This window comes from Bactrocera dorsalis, chromosome 5 (genome assembly GCF_023373825.1).
Source record: "Bactrocera dorsalis isolate Fly_Bdor chromosome 5, ASM2337382v1, whole genome shotgun sequence".
Taxonomy (NCBI): domain Eukaryota; kingdom Metazoa; phylum Arthropoda; class Insecta; order Diptera; family Tephritidae; genus Bactrocera; species Bactrocera dorsalis.
Genome location: NC_064307.1, coordinates 50,573,656 through 50,600,550, shown reverse-complemented (window position 1 = coordinate 50,600,550; position 26,895 = coordinate 50,573,656). Strand labels below are relative to the sequence as shown.

The 26,895-nt window shown below is 35.9% G+C and overlaps 1 protein-coding gene across 12 annotated transcripts in view; it reads left to right on the top strand.

Annotated features, from left to right (window-relative positions):
• LOC105223981 (pericentrin) overlaps nt 1–24,333 on the top strand; it is a 77,313-nt gene extending 52,980 nt beyond the window's left edge. For 5 of the 12 annotated variants that reach the window (XM_049459293.1, XM_049459291.1, XM_049459298.1 and 2 more), the window contains 9 exons: nt 656–1,846; nt 2,159–2,326; nt 5,396–5,590; nt 5,745–5,927; nt 9,991–10,332; nt 17,814–18,533; nt 18,592–20,990; nt 22,898–23,008; nt 23,496–24,333. In XM_049459293.1, coding sequence (XP_049315250.1) covers nt 656–1,846; nt 2,159–2,326; nt 5,396–5,590; nt 5,745–5,927; nt 9,991–10,332; nt 17,814–18,533; nt 18,592–20,990; nt 22,898–23,008; nt 23,496–23,730 — 5,544 coding nt within the window. In that variant the 3' untranslated portion in view covers nt 23,731–24,333. Of the gene's footprint in view, nt 1–655; nt 1,847–2,158; nt 2,327–5,395; nt 5,591–5,744; nt 5,928–9,990; nt 10,333–17,813; nt 18,534–18,591; nt 20,991–22,897; nt 23,013–23,150; nt 23,242–23,495 lie in introns of those variants that run through there. The other 7 variants (XM_049459296.1, XM_049459299.1, XM_049459297.1 and 4 more) reach the window with 4 other exon arrangements.
• The last annotated feature ends 2,562 nt before the right edge of the window (nt 24,334–26,895 follow it).

Below are 26,895 nucleotides of genomic sequence, written 5' to 3'. Positions count from 1 at the left end.
AACACACCAGTCGACATAGGGGTCGCTAGATTCAAAAACTCCTGTTTACTTTGGAACGTACCTTGTTCATCCTGCCTGGTATTTATTGAAAATAGTGTCAGGATCTTTTGAACTTGGTCGGTTCACGTCTTACAATTATTAAAGACATAGGGTTCTACGTTATGGAAATTCAGTCGACAACACCAGCCTGAGGTAGGACAGTAGGTTGTGCCAAATTAAGACCTTATGACAGATTATAAGTGCGTTCTGCTTACATACGGTTCGAAAAAGCTCAACTACGCATTATGCCTCCCAATGTGTACCATTCATCCTCTCAGTCACCTTTTTAAGCCCTTTAACCCACCGTTAGAGCTTGGAAAGAGTAATCGGAACACATATTTAGAAATAAATCTTCATAATTTGAAGTTTTGTGTCCAATGGTCTTCTTAGTTAGTAAGACAAAATAGGGCATTTCCTTTTCGTAAAAAATAAAATTTCGCAACATCATAAGGAAGAAATTCTTATAGCAGGTTGTATTCTTTGAATCGGATGACCGTGAAAATGTGAAATGGTAGTAGCACTGATTATAGTAACAATTTTGAATTTACATAAAATTGACTTTTTACTAGTTTCATAGGGTATGTTAAACTTAAAATATGTGTTTGCTATTTCACAGATGTCGCGCCTAAAAATGGATTATGAAAAGCAGCTGAATCGTAAGAATAAACGCAATTCTACGTTCGATTCAGCTCGAAACTTGGAACAGATAATTAGTGATCGTGATAATTTGAGAGATCTGTGCAAAACTTTCCGCAGTGTCCTAGCCGAGCTTGCCAAATGCGTTGTGAATTGCGAGGAAGACATAAATAGCACACTCTTGCAAGAGGTGCAGCGCCTAATGGGCGCGCACAATCGCACCTTAGGCGAGCAAACGCCAGAAGTGGATATGAATATTTCAATATTGAATGCATCACTTTCCTCTAATAAGCAGTCCCGTTGCATACCTGATGTACACAATTTATTAGAATTGGTAGAAGATCCTAGTCTGGTAGAATTCGTTAGCAACAAAAGTGGAGATGAGGATTTTGATTTGCGCGAGTGCTTGGAACGGTTAAATACCGAAGCATTGTATCTGCTGCATCTCTCTGAAGAACTAAGCAAGCGCCAAAGGCGTCGCTTGTCTAGCTTATCAAGTGGCTTGGAGAAAATTGATAGTTGCTGCGAAGGCGATAGCGATGGTGAAAAATCACCATCCATTGGCGAACAGGTACATCGTTTTATACGCACCTCATCGCTGAATGAGCAAAACTTACCAACCTACAAAGAGCACTTGAAACACCAGCAGGGACAGTTGCTCAATTCGCTGCCGCCCGATTTAAATCGACTACGCACTGAACACCCTATGAATAATAATGATGAGCTCTTCTCCACGCCAGGTGGCAATGCATCCGAGCTAAATTTCCAAGTGCACGAATTGAAAAATCGTCTAGTCAAATCGGAAACCGACCGCGTCAAGTTGCAGGAAGAACTGGAGCACACAATCCAACGGAATACAGAATTGGGACAGGAACTGCAGGTGCTACGTGATCAATTGTCACAGCTGAACTCACTCAACAACACCGATTATGCAGAGGGTTATGGCCATGGATCGCTTAGGAGCCCACCACGCGCTGCCGGTTCGGACCGTTCATCAACCAGTTTCACACAATTGCAGGAGAAGGCGCGCACAATACTCTTATCGCCTATGCAACAACAACCCAACAATGATGCCACCGTTGTGTTGCTGCAAATGATCGAAGACTTTTGCCGCGAAGGCGAGAAGGTGATGGAATGCGGAAAGAAGGATCGCGACGATCTGCAGTCGCAGGTGAGTGAAGTAGCTTCCTAGAATAATCGTTTACTTGCATACGATGGGGTAGAATATATGAGTTGTATGTACGTGTATGTATATGTTGCATGCAATGAATTACTAAATTCCATTACAGTTATACCTAATTTTCATATATAGGCATGTGAGTAAATAATTCTACTACGATTCATTCGAAAATATTACTCAACATTACATCGCAATTATTTTTTAAATATATAAGTACACTTTTTAGTTTAATGTAATAAGAACAATTTGTCCTATAATAAATATAAAAAATAATTGTTTGGCAACTCAATGGCCAATATGCAGATTGACGCGGCGGATAAACAGCTGAAAGCAACTCGTCATTTCCTCGAAGAACAGGCTGCCGAGCGGGAACAAGAACGTGATGAGTTTCAACGCGAAATTGAGCGTCTTAAGGCGCTGCTACGCGATAAAGAGAAGGAGCGCAATGTTTTCGAAAATGCGTCCAAGGAGGTGAGTGGCATATGCACACATTCTACTCTCTGACTTTCAGCGTTATATCCATTGGATTTATTGATTCGGTGTTTGGTGCTTCATTTGTTCATTGCAATCTCTCTCTGTTGCTGTTGTTGATGCGATTCTGTATTTTAATTTGTTGTTTATGTATTTTGTGCAAGGAAATGTTTTTCAAATATTCTTATTTAATATTTTCACACTTTTTTGAAATTTAAGCTAACAATTGATTATAATTTTCTATTTCTAGTACTATGAATGGGATTATGAATTTATTTTATGAGCGCAAATGTTACGAATAATACAATTAATTACTAATATTACCATAGCTCGAATTAACAAATTTTATGTATTTTTTCATTATTTTCTAACCATTACTTTTTTACTAACAAATTGTTATTTTATTTAAAATGTTTATAAACAAGTTGATTTCAATAATAGAAATAAAACGTGCATGTTTATTTTATATGTTTACGTACTTATATGCTAAATAATAATAAGGTTCAATCAAGGTGTTTCAGATGAGTGTGATTGGGTGTCCAACACTATTCTGATTCAAAATTAAGTAGTAGTATGGGCACCGAGACCATTACGGTACATAAAATTTGAAGATAATAGGTGTCGTCAATTCAACATAAGTCATTCGTATACTTGTGGTGAATCAAACAAGTAACTGACATAAATCTGTTTTCTTCTTTTTATTATGTATAGTTTTTGTCATAGTGAGCAAAGAAGCGTCTTATGTATTCCATATATTGATGAAACTTTTCACATTTTAGGACTAACGGCACTTATTCAATGTCTATAAGACTCTTAATTTATAACGGAGTTGTATGCGAAATTTCAAAAAATAAAAATTACAAACAATTTTAATACTGTTCCATAAGGCAAAAGTAAAAAAATATACTTCAGCCAATTAGTTGGTGTAGTTTCAGTCTACATAAAACAAAAAAAGTAATTTATTTACATATATCTCTATGCTATATACTGTATGCATGTAAACAAACCGTTGAACACATCTAACACCTAATCGAATTTTATGGCACGCTGCCTCTGACGCGTGCTGTGGTCGTGAAACGGCAAGGAATGTTATTAGGCAACTTTCCGCACGACTGTGCGATAGTCCAAGGGCATATATGCATACACATACTTTTTTACATATGTATAAGGGCACATGTATTTTTGTAATATTTAATATACATTATGACAAAATAGTGCCCGGAAATTGTAAATAAAACGCAAAATATTTTATTTTTCATCAACACTTTTCATAAGCACTTGTGATGGCTTTCAGCTCCTTTAGCGAGTTTTGTTTTGTCTCTTCGATCAACTGAAAACGGGTTCCACGGAGCGATAATTTCAGCTTGGGGAACAAGAAAAAAATCACACGGAGCCAAATCTGGTGAATACGGTGGTTGATCAATGGTATTCATTCCAAAGCGACCTGTTTACGATACTTTTTTTTTATAAATTCAGCTTTATCAAGCGAGTCGAGCAAGAACGCGTTTCATACGCAAAATATCCACCAAAGTCATTTGAACGAACTCGCGAGAGATGTTGAGCGCTCTTGCCATCTCTCTAACACTTACCAGTTGAAGAGGTCAAAAGTCGTCCATAACGATGGTTTTTCAACGATCTCTCGACCGTCTTTGAAGTCTTAGTACCTCTCCTAGGATTCTATTTTTGAAGCTGTAAGTCTTTTCCAACATTCCCAACGATTTCGGTTTCATTAGAAATACAAAATTTTAGACAAATTCTTTGTTCGATATTTTTATCCATTATAAAAAACGGAACGCACTACACACTGAGGTGTATCGACTTAAGCAGCTGCTGTAAACTAACTGACATAGTAATATGTAGTCATCTTGGCAAAATACAATTTTTTAACATATCATTTACCCGGTTAATTTAGCTACAATTTCTGGGTGCTTTTTCGTCACAATGTACATATATTTTTACTTGAGTAGAAAATAGAATATTTCATCACTTTCATCATTTACTAAATTAACTAACAGCAGCCATAAATTTAAGAATTAAAGAGCTCTTCGGAAATTGTTATATGTATACAAAAAGATAGAGTTTTTGTAAAATAAGCACTGACCTTTCATCTATTATTTTTTTTCTGTTTTTATATTTATAGAAATTTGTTATTAATATATTATATATTTTTTACTTATAATTTTTTTTAAGCCAACCTGGGTGATTTTTTTCCTTAAATAACCCTTTTTTATGATATTTGGTTGTATGGAACACTTAAGGGGTTAAGGGTAGTCAGAATTTTCAAAAAATTATTTTTTTTTGCATTTTAGTTAAGTGTAACAACTGAAAATTTCTCTTTGATCCGATAATTAGTTTTTGAGTTATTCGAGAAATAAGAAAGAGAGGTCGGGCACTTCAAAGCGCTAGTGTGAAACTTTAAACGCGTTTTTCTCAAAATTATGTTTTTTGAATCGGTGACAACTGCAACTCGAAAACCGTTCAGTAGATTTTAATGAAATTTAGACGGCTTTTAGAATACATAATAAACTCGGGCATGATCGAAGGATTTTTATTTTTTCAAAAATTTCGATTTTTTAAGACCAATTAACTGTTCATTTTTTCGCAAAAATTTAGAAAAAAATTTCCTGAGGCCGCCATTTTGTTAATTTTGGAAAAAAAATAAAATCCTTCGATCAGGCCCGGGATTATCTATTTATAAAACAAATTTTTTTTGTCCGATTGTGTTTGAATGAATATCCAAGGACTTATGCTTGTCACCGCAAGTACCTTTTTTGGAACAGGGTCAACACAAACAACTATAACTTTGAAAATTATTATTTTTTTTTTGAAATTTTCGTGACTTCAAGTCAATAATGCCATATTACTACTTTTGTAAAATAACATGATTTAGTAGCAAAAAAAAAAATACTTAAAACTCTCATTTTTTCGTGCCTCTGAGTACCCGTAATCCCTTAAATTATGTATTATTGTTCAAGAAACTAAATTTTTATTTTCTTATTGTAATACCTGTATTTAATTGTTTACAGTTGTTCTGAATGGTATTAATTTATTATAATTTTTACAACACAGACGGAGCAACTGGAGGCTCAAATTCGTGAACTCACACAAAGGCTCAACGAGTCGATTGCGAAACGTGACAAATTTGAAGTTGAATTGAAGGCTTCTATTGATAAAATCTTCGTTTTGCGTGAAATTATCACCGAATTGGAAACCCAAGTGGAGACCAAGGCGCTCAATGAGCATGTCTTGAGTGAAAAGAACAAGGTGAGATAGCGGGATAATTTCACATTTCCTTTATGCATATACTATACATATGTATGTATATATATACATATATATTAATAATACCACGTGGATTAAAAATTCTATTTAAAAACTTTTCCTTAAAAAATTTATAATTTTCGTGAACAAATTATAGCAACTGGAGGAGTACATAAACACCCAAACGCGTTCAAACGAAGCACTTCAGCACGAGGTTCAGAGTTTAAAAGTGGAAATTGGTGCGGGCTACCAGGAGCGTATACGTTTTTTGGAAGAGAAAATGCAAAACATGCGTCCATCTGCAGAGCAAAGCATGGTGTTGGATCAAGTTGTAGAGCAGGTGAATTTTTATTTCTTATTTAGTTTTTAATTTTACATACACTCGGCGAAAAAAAACCCCGCACTCTACAGAGTGCTTTTATATAGCGCAAAACTTAGATTCATATTATCCTAAGGTAAACATTTTTCTTTGAGAGTCAATCAATCAGCTTCAATAATGTCTTCCATTTCTTTTAGACTTTTTGTACGCTTTTCTCTTATCATTTTGCCCAAATAATGGCAGCAGTTCTCAATTGGATTGAGATCTGGACTGTTTCCTGGCCACGTGAGAGCCCCTATTCCATAAAAATCTTTTTGTTTTGAAACCTTTAAGTGTTTGTAATAAGTTATTGAAAAATTGATTTCAATTTTTTTATGTTTTGGTTACCGCTTTGGCTCTATGACAAAGGGCTGAAATTTCTTGAAAATAAACTTTTTGGGCGTGTTCGGACAGCTGTTCAATAGTTGGCAAACCGCCTTCTCTCAAAATTCCAATTTATATTTCGGCATTCACAGATCTTTTTAGAATAATTAGCGGTCCAACAAACAACAAACTTGGTCACAGCTCCCCACACCATTAAATAAGGCGAATGCATTAGGGAGGGCCAAACACAGTTTTGCAAAAAACGCTCCCCTTTCCTACGACGCGCTGTGGCATTTCCGTTGGGTTCCAACAAATTAAATTTGGATTCATTGGAAAAAATAACATTTACCCAATCTGATGTAGGCCAAGTTTTGTCAAATTTTGCCCACTCTAGTCACTGTTTCTTCAATCGTGTAATGAGAAGTGGCTTTTTTGCTGGACGTCGCACTCGGAATCCAAGATTATTCAGGGCATTTTGCATAGAACATGTCGCTATTTTTATCCCAGTGGTTTCGTAAAATTAATGTTAAATTAAATTAATTTTTCCAGAATGTTGAAATCGATCACTAATACACATCCGTTTAATTTGTCGTTCTTAACGCGGTTTTACTATTTTCGGACGTCCGCTGCCCTTTTTTCGATCTAATCAATTAAAATATGTATAATTTTTATACTCTCGCAACAAAGTTGCTAAAGAGAGTATTATAGTTTTGTTCACATAACGGTTGTTTGTAAGTCCTAAAACTAAAAGAGTCAGATATAGGGTTATATATACCAAAGTGATCAGGGTGAGGAGTAGAGTTGAAATCCGGATGTCTGTCTGTCCGTCCGTCCGTCTGTGCAAGCTGTAACTTGAGTAAAAATTGAGATATCATGATGAAACTTGGTACACGTATTTCCTGGCTCCATAAGAAGGTCAAGTTCGGAGATGGGCAAAATCGGCCCAATGCCACGCCCACAAAATGGCGGAAACCGAAAACCTATAAAATGTCATAACTAAGCCATAAATAAAGATATTAAAGTGAAATTTGGCACAAAGGATCGCATTAGGGAGGAGCATATTTGGAAGTAATTTTTTTTTGGAAAAGTGGGCGTGGCCCCGCCCCCTACTAAGTTTTTTGTACATATCTCGGAAACTACAATAGCTATGCCAACCAAACTCTATAGAGCCGTTTCCTTCAGGCCATATACAGTTCAAAAATGGAAGAAATCGGATAATAACCACGCCCACCTCCCATACAAAGGTTATGTTGAAAATCACTAAAAGTGCGTTAACCGACTAACAAAAATCGTCAGAAACACAAAATTTTACGGAAGAAATGTCAAAAGAAAGCTGCACCCAGGCTTTTTTTAAAAATTGAAAATGGACGTGGCGTCGCCCACTTATGGACCAAAAACCATATCTCTGGAACTACTCTACCGATTTCAATAAAATTCGGTATATAATATTTTTTTAACACCCTGATGACATATACTAAATATGGGCGAAATCGGTTCTCAACCACGCCTTCTTCCAATATAACGCTATTTTGAATTCCATCTGATGCCTTCTCTGTATAATATATACATTAGAAACCAATGATCATAGCGGAATAAAACTTTACTCAAATACGGTATGTGAGCTGAGGTATCCCTTGTGGAAAAATTGTTGTGATCGGACTATAACTTTTCAAGGTCCCTGATATCGAACACGAAGAACTCAGTGCCCAACCTAACCTAAAATAATTTTTCACCGAAATTTCGGTAAATCTCTCAGAATTTAATTCTAATTAATTTTACAGCAAAATAAAAAAATATGTAAATGACGGATAATGAAATCTCGATTATCACTTTATCGTGCGAGAGTATAAAATGTTCGGTGACACCCGAACTTAGCCCTTCCTTACTTGTTTTTAATTATAATACGCATGCTCCAATTTCACGAGTTATTTGACATTTGGATAATTTATTTTATATAAAGCTACGATTTCTGCTTTCTTTTCTGTTGACACTGCTATGTTCAACTTTACTTGTTTTCACAACTTATTCAAAGGAAAATACCGCAAATACTATAATAAATACGTGCGAAAGGCTAACGGTTTTCGAAATAACGGTAAAATAATGTAGTCACATGACAAAACAGCCAAATAAGACAAATAGTGAATTTTGAGCAAATAGTGACATTTGAAAATAGGAATATTAGAAATTTTCGACTGCGTGGTTTTTTTTCGCCGAGTGTACATATGTATGTAAGTATGTACATTAGGCATTATACAATTAGGCCTAACTCAGACTATTTCATTATCGAATTTTCTCTATAAAGCTTTATTAAATATAGGGTGATTTTTTAAGAGCTTGATAACTTTTTTTTAAAAACAAACGCATAAAATTTGCAAAATCTCATCGGTTCTTTATTTGAAACGTTAGATTGGTTCATGACATTTACTTTTTGAAGATAATTTCATTTAAATGTTGACCGCGGCTGCGTCTTAGGTGGTCCATTCGGAAAGTCCAATTTTGGGCAACTTTTTCGAGCATTTCGGCCGGAATAGCCCGAATTTCTTCGGAAATGTTGTCTTCCAAAGCTGGAATAGTTGCTGGCTTATTTCTGTAGACTTTAGACTTGACGTAGCCCCACAAAAAATAGTCTAAAGGCGTTAAATCGCATGATCTTGGTGGCCAACTTACGGGTCCATTTCTTGAGATGAATTGTTGTCCGAAGTTTTCCCTCAAAATGGCCATAGAATCGCGAGCTGTGTGGCATGTAGCGCCATCTTGTTGAAACCACATGTCAACCAAGTTCAGTTCTTCCATTTTTGGCAACAAAAAGTTTGTTAGCATCGAACGATAGCGATCGCCATTCACCGTAACGTTGCGTCCAACAGCATCTTTGAAAAAATACGGTCCAATGATTCCACCAGCGTACAAACCACACCAAACAGTGCATTTTTCGGGATGCATGGGCAGTTCTTGAACGGCTTCTGGTTGCTCTTCACCCCAAATGCGGCAATTTTGCTTATTTACGTAGCCATTCAACCAGAAATGAGCCTCATCGCTGAACAAAACACGCGCGCGAAACACATTTCGAACCGAACACTGATTTTGGTAATAAAATTCAATGATTTGCAAGCGTTGCTCGTTAGTAAGTCTATTCATGATGAAATGTCAAAGCATACTGAGCATCTTTCTCTTTGACACCATGTCTGAAATCCCACGTGATCTGTCAAATACTAATGCATGAAAATCCTAACCTCAAAAAAATCACCCGTTATAATAAAAAAATTAATATAATAAAAAAGGCAATCTGCGAAATCACCTTTTACGAAATGCATTTCATGAGCGTCGTTGATTCTATTAACTTTTGCTAAATTCTTGAAAATACCACAGAATTACTAGTAAAGTGTACATATGTATGTATACTTTGCATAAGATATTTAAATAAAAGGTTGCATTACTCGACTAGATAACTGTGAGGCGTATTAAAAAAGTACCGAGTACCATCATCGACCGATTTGAAAAATGCAATTTCAAGAAAAAGACGTTTAAAATTTGACGTGCTGAAGCTAAATTATACAAAGTTTTTGACGCTATAACGGATTGAATTTTGTTGACTATTTTACCCGATTGAATAAAGTTAATAATTTTTCGTTGAACAATTTAAGTTTATTTTCACGTGATTCAATTTTAATTTTCATTGTCTCAACACTTTATTAATAAGTAATTAATATTGGTACAATTGCAGCTCCGCGACATTGAGAACACTCTTGACCAGAAAACGAAAACGCTCGAATCTGTGCATCACTCGATTTCTTCAAATACAAATAGTATCACTGAGGATGTGTCTGTAAGTGGCGCAGGCCCCGCCAACTCAGCGCTCTTAACAGGTGGTGCAGACAATGGAGTAACAATAACGCAAACTCCAGGCTCTCCGTTGCATCCGTCGCCACGACAGCATTCGCTTACCATGGAGGGAGTTCAACGCATTGCCGACAAAGTTGCCAAACACACGCGTGTCGAAGAGGCGGCCATCAAACGTATACGTGATCTCGAGATGCAAGTGACGCAGATGCGTGATGCCTGTGTGGTGAGTAACGGAACGTCTATACTATATAGTATATACCAATTTTGGAGTGGGGAAAGCTCTTTTAAGGCTGAAAATCGTTGAGTTTGAAATTTGAAAAGTTCGCAGCGCTTTTGTTATGTCTACATTGGGATGTGTATGTATAGTATGTGTGTGTCGGCGCTGCGGGTAGCATATTATTTCACTGAACGAAAGTGAAAGCAACATTCTGTTCATTTGTGCGCTTTTGTGGGGAGCGCTGCACAGTGGTTTCGCTTGCATGGCTCTGTATTTGAATCGACACGTGAAATTTTCCGTGTTTGTTGTAATTGGAATGATTTATAACTTCAAAAGTATGAAGTAAAATTGTATGCACCGATGGTAGGAGATAAAACCAGGGATATTTGGTTTCAAGATCATAGTTCCCAAAGTTTGCTTAATTAATCTTGTAACCCACAGACATGGCTTTTAACAAAGTTAAGGCTCTGTATTTTAAATCTTGGCCAATTCTCGTAATTTCGGCAGATATTATTGAAAAACACAAAAATATAGCAGCGTTTTTGATAGGCAAATTTGACTTGGAATGAAAAGGATGACCTTAGTATATTGTAGAATATACGCATATAGGCAAATTTAGGCAGCTACACTTACCTTGTTAATTACCTACCTACATATACACAAATACACTGGAAAAGAAATTAATTGGACATAAATTGCATAAAATACAGGGTAAACTAAAGTATCGATTTAAGGATATCTGCAACGCAAGTTAGTTTTGTCAATTTTGTAACATAAAATAAATACCTTTACCCATTAAAAATAATTAAAATTCGTAAACGTTCACTTTACAAGGAATTGATCTTAAAAATTGAACAACTAATCACAACTTCAATGCTATTTTTTAGAAAGTCCCGTTAGATTTCCAGACAGAACTGATTTGCCATTAAGAGGTTTGAGCACATTGGAGACAATTGGTTTAATTTTTTTAATTTTTTTGATTTTTACTTTTTCGTATTTTTGACTTATGGACGAAACCACTGTGCGTTGGTGGTGTTTATTCTCTCAATTGCTTCAGCTGCGATCTCTGTGGTCTCTGTTTCCATTAATTCGACAGCGCTAAGAACACTTGCCTCACACTTGTAGGAGGGTGCATAAGTGCGTTCTCTTTTGGGGTGTCTGCCGCAGCATGGACCATTAGCGTCGGCGATTTGTGTGCGCGCAATTTAGTTTCCTTGCTATTGTGATGCTGAATACGTGTCTGTTTTGCACAAATTTCTTGTTGTGCTTTGAAAATTCTCATTGAAATAAAAATATTCTTTGTTTAGTTCGCGAAAAGTAGTGCGATAACCATTGCTGTTATTATTTTTTTTATCAATTAACTTCTCGTGCTAAAACATGAATTTCTAAAATCTTACACACGGGTATGATAAGATCTAATAAACGGACGAGTTATGTTCAATAAGCACAACAAAGGCGTCGTTGCCTTCAAATTGAGTCCGATGAGGGTAAGATAGCAAAACATAAATATAGTAATGCAGTGAGAAACTAAATTTCAATACTTGTGCAATATGTTTGCCTAGGTATACATATTTACATACCATGTCTGTATATTTCTTTAATTCCATTAATATTTAACAAATTTCTGTCTTTTTCACTTCGAAGTCAAACCATTACCATACCATTTATGATCTTCTATTGCACGTGTTTTTGACATATTTTTTATAGTAAAAAAAACTACTATTAAAATACACTATGTGACATGAGTTTTCACACCGTTTACATATGTACGTACTTTATGGTTACTCTTACTTATATTTGAATTTATGCAGAATTTTGTGCGACGCATTTCCGCGTTTTTCGAAATTTAATTTTAGAAAAACGGAGCAAATGCATAAAATCTATATTATGCGAAGTGTATATGTGTGCGAAAGATTCATTTATGATATGGTAGACTCCTAGATTTGGTCTCAAAATAGAAAATGTTACTCGCTCGAAATATCCCTCTCAAAAAATTATGTTCCTTTTTTAAGTACAGATCTTTTATTTCGAAAAATACATTTAAAGATAATAATATAATATTATATAAAAGTCGAAAAAGCCCCTTAAATTAATACATTGCTTATAGTATAATTTGCAAGAACTGACTAATGAAACTCACTGCTTATGTGAGGTACGAAATTAACGGAAGTTAAACAGTGGCCGAATAGAGACGAAAATGTTATTAATTTGCACACATGGCCGAAATATATATATATGTATATATATATACAGTTGTCCACAAAAAAATAGGAGTGGCCACATGAGAAAAACGAATTGTTATTTTTCATTAACAAAAATGTTTGTTTTTTCAAAATTTTTGCACAATGTAATTTGCTAAAGATCTATTAATATTTCCAGATTTCATTTATTTCAATTAAGCATGAGCAAAATTTTATATCGCAGTTTATATCAAGTAAACTAAAAAACTAGTTCCACAAAAAATAGGGGTATTTTATGGAATACGTGACCTTTCTATATTTTTAATATATAATGCTTCCAAAGTTTCACAGAATATTAAAATAATTAATTTTCCGTTGAATAACCTCGATTTTTTTAACACAGCATCACATCTCCGAGGCATGGAGTCTATGAGATCCTGGCAACGCTTTATTGGCATTCCTTTACAAGTCTTTTCCACTACTTGCCATAAATCTCTCGAATTGATTGGATTCTCTTCAGCTACTTTCTTCTTGATATCTGTCCACAGGTTTTCAATGGGGTTGAGGTCAGGAGACTGAGCAGGTCACCACATAACCTCAACTCCGTTGGCCCTAAACCATTTTTTTTGCGCACTTGCTAGTATGTTAAGAGTCATTACCCCGTTGATATACCCATATCAATGGCATATTCCATGAGGCATGTGTTAACTTTACCTCATATAATATTTTGACATATGCCCTTTGGTCCATGATGCCTTCAATTAAGTGAATTGAACCAACACCACAATGTGAAAAACGATCACGTACCATGATTTGGCATCGTTATGTATAACGGTTTTTGTGGTATTCTGAGTTAGGGGGTCGCTGGAAAAAGTTCCTAGAACCTGTGCTACCAAATAACTCAATTTTGGATTCATCCTACCACAAAATGTTTCGCCATTTAGACGCGGGGCCGTAGCCATGCCCTTTTGCAAATTGTATGCGGGCTTCCTTGTGTTCCTTTTTTAATGGGGTCTTTTTCGTGGACTTTTGGCAAATAATTTGTTCTGCGCCAAGTGCTTACGAACAGTTTCAGTACTAACTGACAAATTTAGTTCGTCATGGATGCTGCAGGCTGAAGCAAACGGATTAATTTTGCAGTAGCGTACCATATTGCGATCGTCTGACGTGGATGTTTTGCGCTTTTGTCTACGAGTTTCATTTTTGTTTCTATAATTAAAGGCATTTTCTATCATTTGAGGAGAACATTTTACGATTTTTTGAATCTCTTTATAAGTTTTTCCTAGTTTTCTCAATTTTTTTTTATCGTTTTCCGCTTTTCCTCTGTATAATGATTTCCTCTACCCCCTGGTGAAAACCTTAATGTTTAAATAAAATAATAAATAATTAAAATTGCTGCTAGATTATGGAACTATATTTACTTTTCTAATTTTGTGAAAATTTTTTATTTTGAAAACGAAATATCTAAGGAAAGCAATAACAAGTGTCTCCGAGAACTAGCAAAGCAGAAGAAGAACAGCAATCATCACAATAAAAATTTGTTTTGTATTTTAATGCTAGTATCCCGTTATGTGTACCGTTATTGTTTCGTGTCATTTACATGTGATTTAAAAAAGTTATGCAGCCAAACACATTTTTCAGATTGGCACTCCTATTATTTTGTGGACAACTGTATGTATTAGAGCTTTAGTTAGCTCATATGAGATCGTAGCAAAACAAAAAAATGTATATTTAAGTAACTGTTCCTATATTATGTGAATAGGCAATAAATATGGCTAACATTATTTTGGGAAAAGCTATCGATTTGAGCGTTTTTGGGAGTATATAAATCTTGCTCGGTTCTGGCTACGAAATCCCGAATGTCGTTGAAATGGTTTCCAAAACAGTCGCACACAGCGTTTTATTGCTTTTATTAAATTTAAGATACTTTTAGACCAACAGGTACGAATAAGACGAAATAGTGTGTGCTTATTCCACAACTGTAGACTTATATAACCAATTTCTATAGCCTACATTTCGGCGCATAGACCACGATGTGCATCGACCAACGACTTTATTTTATCCACATCGGCTTCCAGGGCCTGGTGCATCCTCAAGAGCGAAATTGCCAGAGCGAAATTTTGCATTTTACCCTTTTGATAGTGAAACAGTAAAATTTCCCGAAAATGCTGTTTCTTCTTCCATCTTCGATAGGGACACAAACTATTTTAAAAATTTTAAGAAAACTTTTTACAAGCAAGCATTACTATATCAGCTGTTCTAATTCAGTTGTGTTCATTGAAAATTTTTAAAAATATTTTTGCACACATCCATGCCTTTGGATGGGGATGTGCGCAAAAAAGCATAAAAACTAAGAAAAGTTTGATAAGGTTTTTCCTTTTTCCTCAAATCTTTTTTTCTATTTTACAAAAACTGTAACTTAACTAACAAAAAGGAATAAGCAAAAAACTGTTTATAGATATTTTCGTCTCGGCTACGCTGCTATTTCATTGAACACAGCCTATATAACGGTAAACAGTTAAATGTGAAGTTTGGTGCCAAAAAACTTATGTCGAAAGGAAAGTATAATCTCTAGCACACTTTTAAGTGCATACATCCATTAAAGTCAAGTCGTTTTATTTGTAATTACAAAGTTTTAAAACCTTTAAGGTTACTACAAATAATACAAAAATATCCATTACTTTCAAAAATACCTTTAAAAAACGGCACACTTCAGAAACATTTTTATTGTGTGAACTTATTAGGTGCAGAGGGAATGCTGCGAGAGTTGTTTAATATTTACAAACAATAGTTCAGTGAACTGCCGTTAATTCCAGCAATTAAACGCAACACATGAGTATCTGTTTGCATTTTTTTAAATATTCATGCATCAGAACCATTTTTACAGCGCCAACTTCTTGGTGTAGGTAGTGAGAAAATAAGGTCAGTCTCTAATGTTTTTGTTTACATTTACAACTCGCATTTCCAGCCAAATGATGCAACCACGCAGCAGAAGAAGGAAGTGCGTTTCTGACTAGACGTGCGTCAAACGTCAAACACAGGGCAAAGCAGTATACTGCTTGTTTACATTCTCGGATGCGCTCACTTCATTTTCTGCGGTTGGTGATATATTGCCACCGCGTGCTTTTGGTGCGAGTTTTTCTTCTGCATTTCATTAGACATTTGTTTGCCATCACTTAGCACTGTAGAAGCCAAGGAACCAAAGCGTTTGGTACTAGCTATGTTTGATGTTTGCATTGTTTGTTCCCTATAGCTTGGTAATTTTCAATTTCATCCACAGATTTGTGGCATTGCATACATATGAATGAATGAGGCCATTGATGTTGATGAAATAGTTGTTGCGGTTACTCTCTTAATCACAATTTAGATTGTCTCCGATATCTTGGTGATTCCACCCCTCTTCACACGTATCAATTCGAATGTTTATACACAGGCACATATATAATAAAGTATCGTTATACACATTTACATACAGTTCAGCTTCCTGTGCTTGCACTGCTGGGGCATCACTTGGATAAATTGATATATTTACATGCAAATGTTGCTGCCTTGTTCATATGTATTGTATGAACAAGTACATAAGCAAGCACATAATTAGTGTTCAGTTAGTGTCACAGCGAACACTTCATAAACTCACACACCTAAACTCAGCCACCGCATCTTTTTAATGGCCTCAACGACCTGAACGCAGGGCTACGCAGGGCTACGCATGTGATGCGCCAATTGCCTTACGAGTATTTATGCTTTATCTACACTTGCATATTTGGAGATGTGTCACTTCGTTGCAACATTGTTTTTACTATCCAGGACCATTGCCAGTATTTTCTCGGGCATACAAAATAATTTCTGGGATCATAACTGACCAGTATTCTTGCTAATACCAAAAAAGTAGGTATTGACGAAAACAATTTCAATACTTAATTATTGTCACGCAATCTGATGTACATATTTATTTAAAACAACTAAAATTGCTGATGAAAATGAAAGCAAAAATTTTCAATTTTTTTAGTTGTAACCGGAATGCCACATAATAATCTTCGGTTGAATATTTGTTTAAATATTATTCTTTTGATATAAGGTAGCTAGGGATGCATTAGCCGAAAATATTGTGCACCGTATGATACTGAAATGAATTAAATTGAAAAAACAAAATTATGAATGATCTAACCTATCTACCTTACTCATAAAATTAAATGTTATATATACGAGTATATATAGTATGTCATCAACTAAATACTTTGTAAATTGCAAATCTGTTACAATTAATATAAAATTAATAAAATAAATTTTGATCGGTGTCTTCTAGTTTTTGTATAATATATTACCTTATAAAGTAATTTATATTTTTATATTTTCTATTTACTTAGGGAGATTTTTGTCAGCTGGGGAACTGATCTGAGCTGGTCCTTTCTATTTCTAATTTAAAGAATTGTCCAATGTCATCGCTTCCTCCTCTAAAACTTTTCAATCCCAATTTTTGCCATTCGCTACATTATGAATTAGGATATTCGATAAAATGTCTTCATACATAGATAAAAAAAACTCTTTCTATTATTATTATTATGTCTATGTTTTTCGTTTTGATATGTCATATCTATTATAACATATTTCAACGGGTTTATTCTTTTTAGACACTCAATTTTAAAACATGTTATAGTTTAAAAGACTCTTTACAGAGAGAATTCAAATGCGTTGAGGATAGAGCACTAGGCCCGAAATGGTTAATTACATATGTATAATAGAAACAATGTTTGGGAGGTCGGGCTGTCAGCAATAAATGTTCTTGCTCACATTTTCAAAGTTTATGTTTTTGTTTTGTAATTTTTGCACTGCCTCTGTTCTTAATTGCGCACACAATTCCGTGTCTACAAATCTTGTTCATTGAACTTGTATATTATGATGACGATATGTAGTAGGTTATTTCACATTTTTCCATTAACCACTTGAGTTGTTGGCAAATTCAATCCTATCAATTGAGTGTACAAGTTTTTTCCTGCGCCCTTGTGTTTTGAATCAGATGAGATGCAAATTTCAATGGTTGCAATGAAACTCTATTGTACTATTATTTGATTCTGGAGTGCATTTCAGCCACTCCGCACATCAAGAGGCAATGAACTGCGTGGAGTGATAACAGTCGCAATAACATTTTAGTTCGTTGTCATATTTGGTATTATTATTAAATAAAGGTAACTTAATTTGTTCAACGGGTTCAATTATACATATCGTAACAAAACATATGTATATAATAACAACTATAACATAACATAGTGTGCAATAATTTCTCTTTCTGTTTCCGCTTTTGTTTAGGAACTCCAGCATGATCGGGAAGCCCTACAAGATCGCATGTCTGAACAAAATCAACGCATCTCCACATTGCAATCGCGACTGGAAGAGCAACGAAAACGAGCGATGGAGCTACAGCGTGCGGGTTCGACCGACTTCAATGTACGGATTCATGACCTCCAAACCGAAGTTCAAAACTTGCGCGAAACCGTCTCTGTGCGTGACAAGCAAATAGTAACAATGAAGCAGCAATTGGAAAAGAGTAAGGTTGCTATTGATCGGCTTGAAGCAGAGTTGGCTGTGGAACATCAACCGGATCGTAGTGTTGTGGAACGTTTAGAGGCGGAATTGAAGCAGAAAAATTCCGCCATACAAATGCTGAAGGAGAAAATCAAGAATGAAATGATAAACAAGCTGGCTTTGCCCGACTTAATGGAGACAATGCTGGCTGATAAGAATGAAGAGATCGATCATCTGCGGGAACAATTGGAATCGAAAGATAAAGAAATACAGGAGCTCAACTTGAGCCAGGCTTCCAGTTTAGGTGGTGGTGTCGTTGCTGGGAAGGGTATCGCTGCTGGCAAAGATGAAATAAGCACAAAGTTGAGTGCACACACATTGAGTGACATAGTGTCTATCAGCGAGTTTGATGAGCCCGATGTGATGCGTCGTGCAGCTGTGTTGCACGAGGCGACACCAATTCAGCTGGCCAACTCTAATCTCGTTATTGGATTGAAATCATTGGTAAGATAACTGTGATGTAAAAAAAATTATATGAAATTAGTATTTTATTTGCTTTTAGGACACTTCAAAACAAGCTGTGGCGAATCTGACGCATAAGCGTAGCGAGGACTTATCTGGATTCGCCACTCTACGTCCTGTGAATACTTTCGATAATCCACATTACTTCCAAGATCCCAATGTGCTAACAATGACGGATCAGTCAGGGGCAACGGCCACGCCACCGATTGTACCACGTCAAATTAACTTTTCCGCATTGACAGAGGATTCAAAATTGAAGACACCCGGTTTGGAATTGTCCGCAATGAATAAAAGGCTGGCAGAGGAAAAAGAGATGTACCAGAAGCTAAAACAAGAAGTGCAATATTTGAAGGAGAAACTGACAAGCGCTTCCACTGAGAAAGAGAAAGCTATACGCGAAAAGGATCAAGAAATGCAAGCCATTGAGGAAGAATTGGTAGGCACACAAGTACGTTTGGGAGGTCTACAGCATGAATTGGAACAACAACAGATGGAAATCAGCGAGTTGAAAAAAGAAGCGCAGAAATGCGTACTTCTCCAAACGGAAATCGCTGAAAAGACGGCCGAAATTGAATTGCTTTTAAGCTCCCAAGAGCGTCTAACTAAGGAAAACAAGGAACAGCAAGAACGCTTGACTAAAGGAGAGAAAGAGTTGCTTAACTACAAGGAGAATGAGCAGCGTCTCCAAAACCGCATTACGGATTTGCAACAGAAAGTTCTGCAGGCGACCGAACAGGGAGTTAATGAGCGCGAGAGCTTGCGTAAAGAGTTGCGAGCTGTAAGTGAAATACACGAACAGTGCAAGAAGACTGTGCGCGAGTTGGAGGCTCGCAAACTGGATATCGTGCAGCTAAGCGAACAACTAAAAGCAAAAGAACAGAGATTGCAGATGCTTACCAATAAATTGGGGCAAGCTGATGAGAATGCCACCGAGCTGCAGCAAAAGATTTCAAGACTGGAGGAGGAAGTGGAACGCTTGCGGCAACAACCAAACAGCGACAACAGTTCAAAGCAATACTCAGTGGATGAAATAGCACAACAAGTAGAAAAGGAACTGAACTATTCCGTGCAACTAGACTCGAATATACTTCAAGCCATCGAGAGCGAAGAAGAAAACAACTTGGACCGCAAGAGTCGCGATAAGGCTTCGCAAGAACCCAATAAGACTGAAGCACAAGGCACAGACGACGAAAATTTCACCGGCGAGCGCGAGTTGTTAAACCAATTAGAGGCGCTCAAGGCTCAAATTGCCGTTGAACGTGAACACAATGAAGATATACGCCAGGAGTTGCTCATTGAGAAGCAACATTCGCAGGAAATACAAGAGCAAGATGTACTCATCATTGAGGCAATGCGCAAGCGACTCGAGACTGCGCTGGAAAAAGAGGATGAGCTGCACAAATTGCTGGATATTGAACGCGAGCGTTGTGAGCGCTTGCAAACGCAGTTGACTGCCATGCAGCGCGCCGAGTCACGTCGTAATTCACTGTTGCTGAAATCACCAACCGATTCTCCGCGAAAATCGCCGCGCGCACTAAGCAACGATTTCGAGTCGGAGTTGGCTGAGCGCCTTCGCAGTGAAATCAAGTTGCTGACGGCACAGAATGACCGCGAACGCGAGCGCTGCGCCGATGCACAACGTTCTAGCGAACGAGAGCGGCAGCGCTATGAAAACGAGTTGCAGGAACGCGTGGATTATTGTGAGAAACTAAAGCGTGAAATGGAGAAATTAGGGCGTGATAAAGATTTAGCCGAACAAGAGTGTGAGCACTTGCAAGAACGATTAACTATACAAACGCAGGAGATAGAGAGTTTGGAGGCTAGACTTGCAACACTACAGGAGGCTGAAACCCGACGTACGACGCGACGTGACCGACAGCAAAAAGAAAGCGTACAGCTACTCGGCGAAATGCAGGAAGTTAAGTCGCTGCTTTTAGCTACCGAAGCAGAGCGCGACAATTTACTTAAGACCATTACACAGCTACGCTTCGACGTCGAGCGTGCGACACAGCGCGAAGCCAAACTCGCTGAAGCGCTCGCCAATGCAAATATGAGCGCCGCCGAGTCGTCTGTGCCACAACAGTTTTTGCAAAAAATGAAGGAAATAAACGCGCTGCTAGCGGAGAATACGCAAGAGAACCGCCAAATGGCCGAAACGGTACAATTCCTCGTGGAGGAGCGCCGTCAATTGCAGAAAAAGTGCGAAGAGCTCGAGTCGCAGCTCGGCGGCGCGGCTAACGTGTCAGAGTTGGAAGAGCGCTGCAATCAGCTGTTAGGGCGCTATTTACGCTTAGAATCTCACCGCAAAGCGCTTGTCTATCAAAAGCGTTATTTGAAAATTTCGCTCCAAAGTTATCAAGAAAGCGAACAGCGCGCACTGGCCGCCCTCAATGGTGGTCACATGATACACACGCAACCCAATAAAAAGAAATTATTCAAGTAAGTAGCACCCTGCAGTTTTTAAACTTGCAACATATATTATTATAGTTTTGTTCACCTAACGGTTGTTTGTATCACCTAACGGTTGTTTGTGTCACCAAAACCTTATCTACTTAGGTTTGTCAAAGATATTAAAGTTTACTCCAGAGATGACATAAGAGGTCTTTATAGGAGCCAAAGTAAAAATTTGATAATGGGCTTGGCATCGCATACCCTTAAGTTAAATCACATATCTCGGGACCCGCCCGACCAATTTCAACAAAATTTAGTACGTGACATTCCTATGTTACAGTGCGAAATCGGTCTACAACCGACATAACACCATATTAATCCTTTTGATACTTTCACTTTCCAGTGTACAAATTAAGGGGTTAAGGGTAGTCAGAATTTTCAAAAAATTATTTTTTTTTGCATTTTCGTTAAGTGTAATATCTTAAAAATATTCTCTGAAAATTTCACGTTGATCCGATAATTAGTTTTTAAATTATTCGAAAAATAACAAAGAGAGCTCGGGCACTTCAAAGCGCTAGTGTGAAACTTTAAACGCGTTTTTCGCAAAATATGTTATTTGAAATAAACTCGGGCCTGATCGAAGGATTTTTTTTTCCAAAAATTTCGATTTTCGATTTTTTCGCAAAAATTTAGAAAAAAATTTCCTGAGGCCACCATTTTGTTAATTTTGAAAAAAGAAAAAAATCCTTCGATCAGGCCCAGGGTTATCTATTTATAAAACTAATTTTTTTGTACTATTGATTTTAGATGAATCTTCAAGGATTTATGGTTGTCACCGCAAGTACCTTTTTTTGGAACAGGGTCAACATAAACAATTACAACTTTGGAAATTATTATTTTTTTTTTGAAATTTTCGTGACTTCAAGTAAACACATTCTATAATAATGCCATATTACTACTTTTATGGGATAAAACTTTGTTTTGAAGTATGCCATCTTATGATCAAAAATAGTCAAATTGTAACTAAAACTATTCAAGCCCCTAAGTACCGAATATTTGGACCCCAGTATCAATAGTTCACTTTTTACCGTAAATATCGGTCGGTATGTGATAAATATAATTGAGGCATAATTTTTTTCTGACAATATTTTGTCTTTATGTCTATACTTTCCTTAGTTCCTATATTACTAATACAAGGATTTTCGAACTTCCGGGTGACTTTATAGCGCATATATCGGTCAATATATAATATGAGTTATATCAATGACAATAAGAGAGTGTGTTTTATTCATAACAATGTATCCTAGTGCCTAAAATGGATAAAATCGGGCGAAAACTTGACTCAGAATTTTCGAACATCTGGCTGATTCCATATGAGTGGTGATGGTATGTGAAGTACCTAAATAAACCCTTATTAGTCTGTGACATGTTAATTGTATGTAATATTGGAAAAAATAAATAAATTCGGCTAGTTATCTATTTAAAAAATTTAAAATATATCTTGAAAATACATTCTTAAGTACACGTGAGCAAGCTCAAAATTAAGACAATCAGAAAGTCCCATTCTCTGCCTCCAATACAATACTCTACATAATGATTTCCGTCTTTCCATCTGACTTTAAACCATACAGATTGGTAAAAATCTTAAAAATTATTGGAATTGCTCTAACCCCATATCTCTAATAAAATGAATTGCGAGCCTTTGGTTGAAATTTTCCACATCAACGCAATATTCCTTAAATTTCGCCTCTTCGGTTGATGTAATACATACTTGTATCATATATTCACAATTTCTTCGATTAATGGATGCTAAATTCTTTTGAAACATTTTCTAACATACATTTTGGACAGCACCTGAATGAATCGGTTACACCCGAACTTAGCCCTTCCTTACTTGTTTGTTTTAATTTTATTTTTGTTTAAGATTAAACTGATTGTCTTCCTTTTTATTGCAGGACTGTTGCTTTGGCTGTTGTTGCTATCCAGCGTATGAAGTATATTGGCCGCACTTGGCGCACAGGCAAACGGATCGTTTCCAAATCAGTTTTCACAATAACACAACAGAAGTAAGTTGAGAGTAATAGTAGCGTCGTATACTTAGTTTTTAATCGGGGTTAGTGTTGTAAAGCCTATCCTGTTAACTTATATTTTTTAATACTATTCTAAAGCGCTGTTTCCTTCTATCTAATTTATTTTTATCTCCCTAAGTGCTAATAATCAAAAAATACCATCTGTGACTGTTAATCTACAAGTTAAACTAAGCAAAAAATCAAAAGATAGTTCTCAAGCGTAGTTTTAAGTGAGTAAATCCTCAATTCTACGCTTTTCAGTTGAATCTGAGTAGGTAGACATTCTGCATCCGTAGTTGGTCTCCAGCGCTTAATTGAAGTAACTTGCGCACATCTTTCTCATCTGTTAGAAAACTCACAGTTGAAACGCACTTTCTTCTCTTTTGTAGCTAACACTGACATATTTACCATTATTATTCCAATTTTCAATTGATTTACTTCAAATTGCATAACTTATTAAACAATATTTTTCCTCCTTATTTAGACCATCGCAACCGCCAATGCTTACATGTGCCGCCGTTAATTCAACGTCCCCAAAATCGCCACCAACAATGTCGTATCCGCGACAAAGAGAGCGTCAATTCCAAGCTTTGAAGTCACCAGCGCTGGTGCATGAGTATTTAAACGGCGGAAGTGTGGACGATGGCGTTACATCTACAACAAACATGAACCCGGTGCCAATATTCGATTGGCCACGTCTACAGTCTTTTCAACAGTAGTTTTTACTGCGACCAGAGCCCTGACGCTACCCAATAAGTACATGACTGTAAATGCTCAAATAAGACCCTTAACATAACGGTTACTATTGTTAATAGCCGTGAAGTCAAGCGCATTTCTACCTTTCTTGTGTATCATAGGAATAAGAAAATGTTTACATACATACATATAAGCATAAAATAAGTAATGCATGATGAATAAACCAACAGCAACATGTGTTGGCCATGCAGAATCTGTATCAAATCAAACCTAATTTTAAAATGTGTAAATTTATTCATAATCGTAAGTTTAAGTCTAGCCATTAAGGAGTTTATATTCTTATTGTCCTCGTCATATCCGCGCGTTGTTATGCGTCTACAAATTGTAATGTTTTATGTATAATTATCCAGTATTTTACTTGAACTACTTTCAAACTAAAGGACTCTAATGTATGTTTCAGTGATTTAACAAATTATTTTTATGTTTTTATTTTTTACTAACTCAATTTGTACTTTATCGTATTATTATTATTATTATTATTATTATTATTATTATGTTATATACTTTCTTGTCAATTGATACATACATCTTTCATTTAAATTAAAGTGAATTGTTTATTACAAATATTTTTCGGCTGTTTGTTTTCTTTTTTCGTTCATTGGGATGATCTTGTGTTTTCAAATTCTCAGTTTACTTTTTGTCGAGACCACAACCACTTCCACAAAGTGCCTTAATTTCTTTTATTACAGATGGAAGAAAATATATTAAAAATATTTTTGTATACATTAAGCATGTTTAACCAAACAAGTATTTAAAATGTTGTTAAAATTGAAGTGTTTTGAATAAATGCAAATGAACAAATAATATAGTGATAGTGGTTTGTATAGAGATTTACCTAAAGTTTATTGTTTTCTGTTGATCTATACAAGGTGCGTGCTAAAAATAATGGAAATTTAAAATTTCTTGGACAATACTGTACACTGCGCCTATTTCCAAAAAAGAAGTGAGAAGTGTTTCGACGAATGAAATAACCTTTCGCTTAAGTGCATAATATCCAGAAATGACTATTTTGAAGGCGACAACATTAATGTAGACGAATAAATAAGTTTTCTTCAAAATTGTTTGAATACATCTCGTATATGTACATACATGTATGTATGTATAACCTTAAGGGAGAGGTTAGGTTTTCAAGGTAAAAAAAAAAATATTTTTTTGTGAATTTATTTCTTAAATATGGATTAAGAAATTATATTTGGATCTTTTGAACATTATTAAAAGCAATTTATTCCCCATAACTCGGCTTGAAAATAAAATATCAAGAAAAATTACTCAAATTATAATCAAATCTCTCCCTCAACGTTCTTTGATGACTTTGTTTTATTTAAAGTGTAAACTGTTATTTTCCACTAAAAATTCCGCCATTTTGTGGGTGGAAAACACCCACAATGTGTACAAAGTTTGAAATGAATCGGCCAAGTAATTTTGAAATGCCAGTGAACACGGACTTTGAAAAAGTAGTTTTGAGAAAATCGCGCCTAGAGAAAATTTAATTAAATTAATAAACTAATTAAAAAAAATTACCCTATATTTAAGAAATAAATTCGCAAAAAAAGCATTTTTTACCTTGAAACCTTAACCTCTCTTAACGTTTGGTTAGTCAGAGGAAGATGGGTTCATTATTTTCGGTATTTTTTGCACATAATCCGATGCAATGGGGGAAGCTGCTTCAAATCTGCTGCAAATGCCGCTATAGTCCTGATCATCCTTAACACAACGCGGCTTATATACTACAGTTAAAAAAAGTATTTAGTTACATACGAATATCTGTTAAAACTCTTTCCAGGAAATCAACCTTGCAACGCTTCATCTGCCAAACAGTATCAGTTATTTGCAGTGGGTCAGTCAACATCTTCTCTTGCCTCGTAAATAATATATTAGGAGTCAAAACTGTATATATTTCGATGTGAATCCATAGTAACTTTTTCACAATCGCGTTGTGTTTATTGTAGTAGGTTGAATTGTTATTATTTTGGTTGGAACCCTATATAGATTTGAAATATGTCTTACATTCAGAAATATGACAATTGGCTATTGTTTTGCAAGTCTCTCAAACAGAACCGACCAATTCCAATGAGAGTTGAGTTAATGTGTCTCAACTCTTATCTAAAAATGTGTCTCAGCTTTCATCTAAAAATGGTCGAAAATGAACTCTACATTTTGAAGTTCCCAGATATCGAATATGATAACCTATGACTTTATACCGAATTTTGGTCAATTTTATGTATATCTCCTAAAGAAATAATGCCCGTGACCTAATACTAAAAATACAGAACATCGGTTGCAGAGGTCAGTACTGCCCCTACCAACATATCTTAATGCTAATATTGGTTGTCAAAAAAGTCTTGCGGTATTTTCGCTAGCTGGCGCTGAAAGCGCGTAGTTCTAGTTTTATTCGTCGCATCGGATTTTGGAAAGCTCATTTCACGCGCTAACACGTGTTTGATTGATTGTCGTTTCTTTTAAGTCGTTCGTGAGTTATAGCGTCCCAAACATGGAGCAAAATAAAGAGAAAATACGGCATATTTTAAAGTACTACTACGATAAAGGCAAAAATGCATCTCAAGCCGCCAAAAAAATTTGTGCAGTTTATGGACGCGATACAGTTTCCATTTCCACCGCACAACGATGGTTTCAACGTTTTCGTTCTGGTGTAGAGGTGGTCGAAGATGCGCCACGCTCCGGAAGGCCTGTCGTCGAAAATTGCGATAAAATCGCGGAATTGGTCGAAAGAGACCGGCATAGTAGCAGCCGTAGAATCAGTCAAGAGCTGGGCATGAGTCATCAAAAATTCATTTCAATTTCAATAAAAAAATTCAAAAAAAAATACTGCAAGACTTTTTTGACAACCCAATATATAACGGTCAATGAGTTAGTTATAAAAAATAATAATACGTGAACATATTGTATATTTTTGTTCCTAAGTTGATTGCAATCGGTTCAGACATATTTCTTCCCTTCAAGTACATATTATATAAATATTTTAGCTTATATATTATTCTCCTGGCTCTACTGGCGAAAAGTAGGCATTTTTTTTTAAATACTTATCCACGCTCATAGATTATATGGCAAATATCGCCAATATAGAAAGTAGAATTCTCTCAGCTTAATACGAGGAAATGGAAATGTGT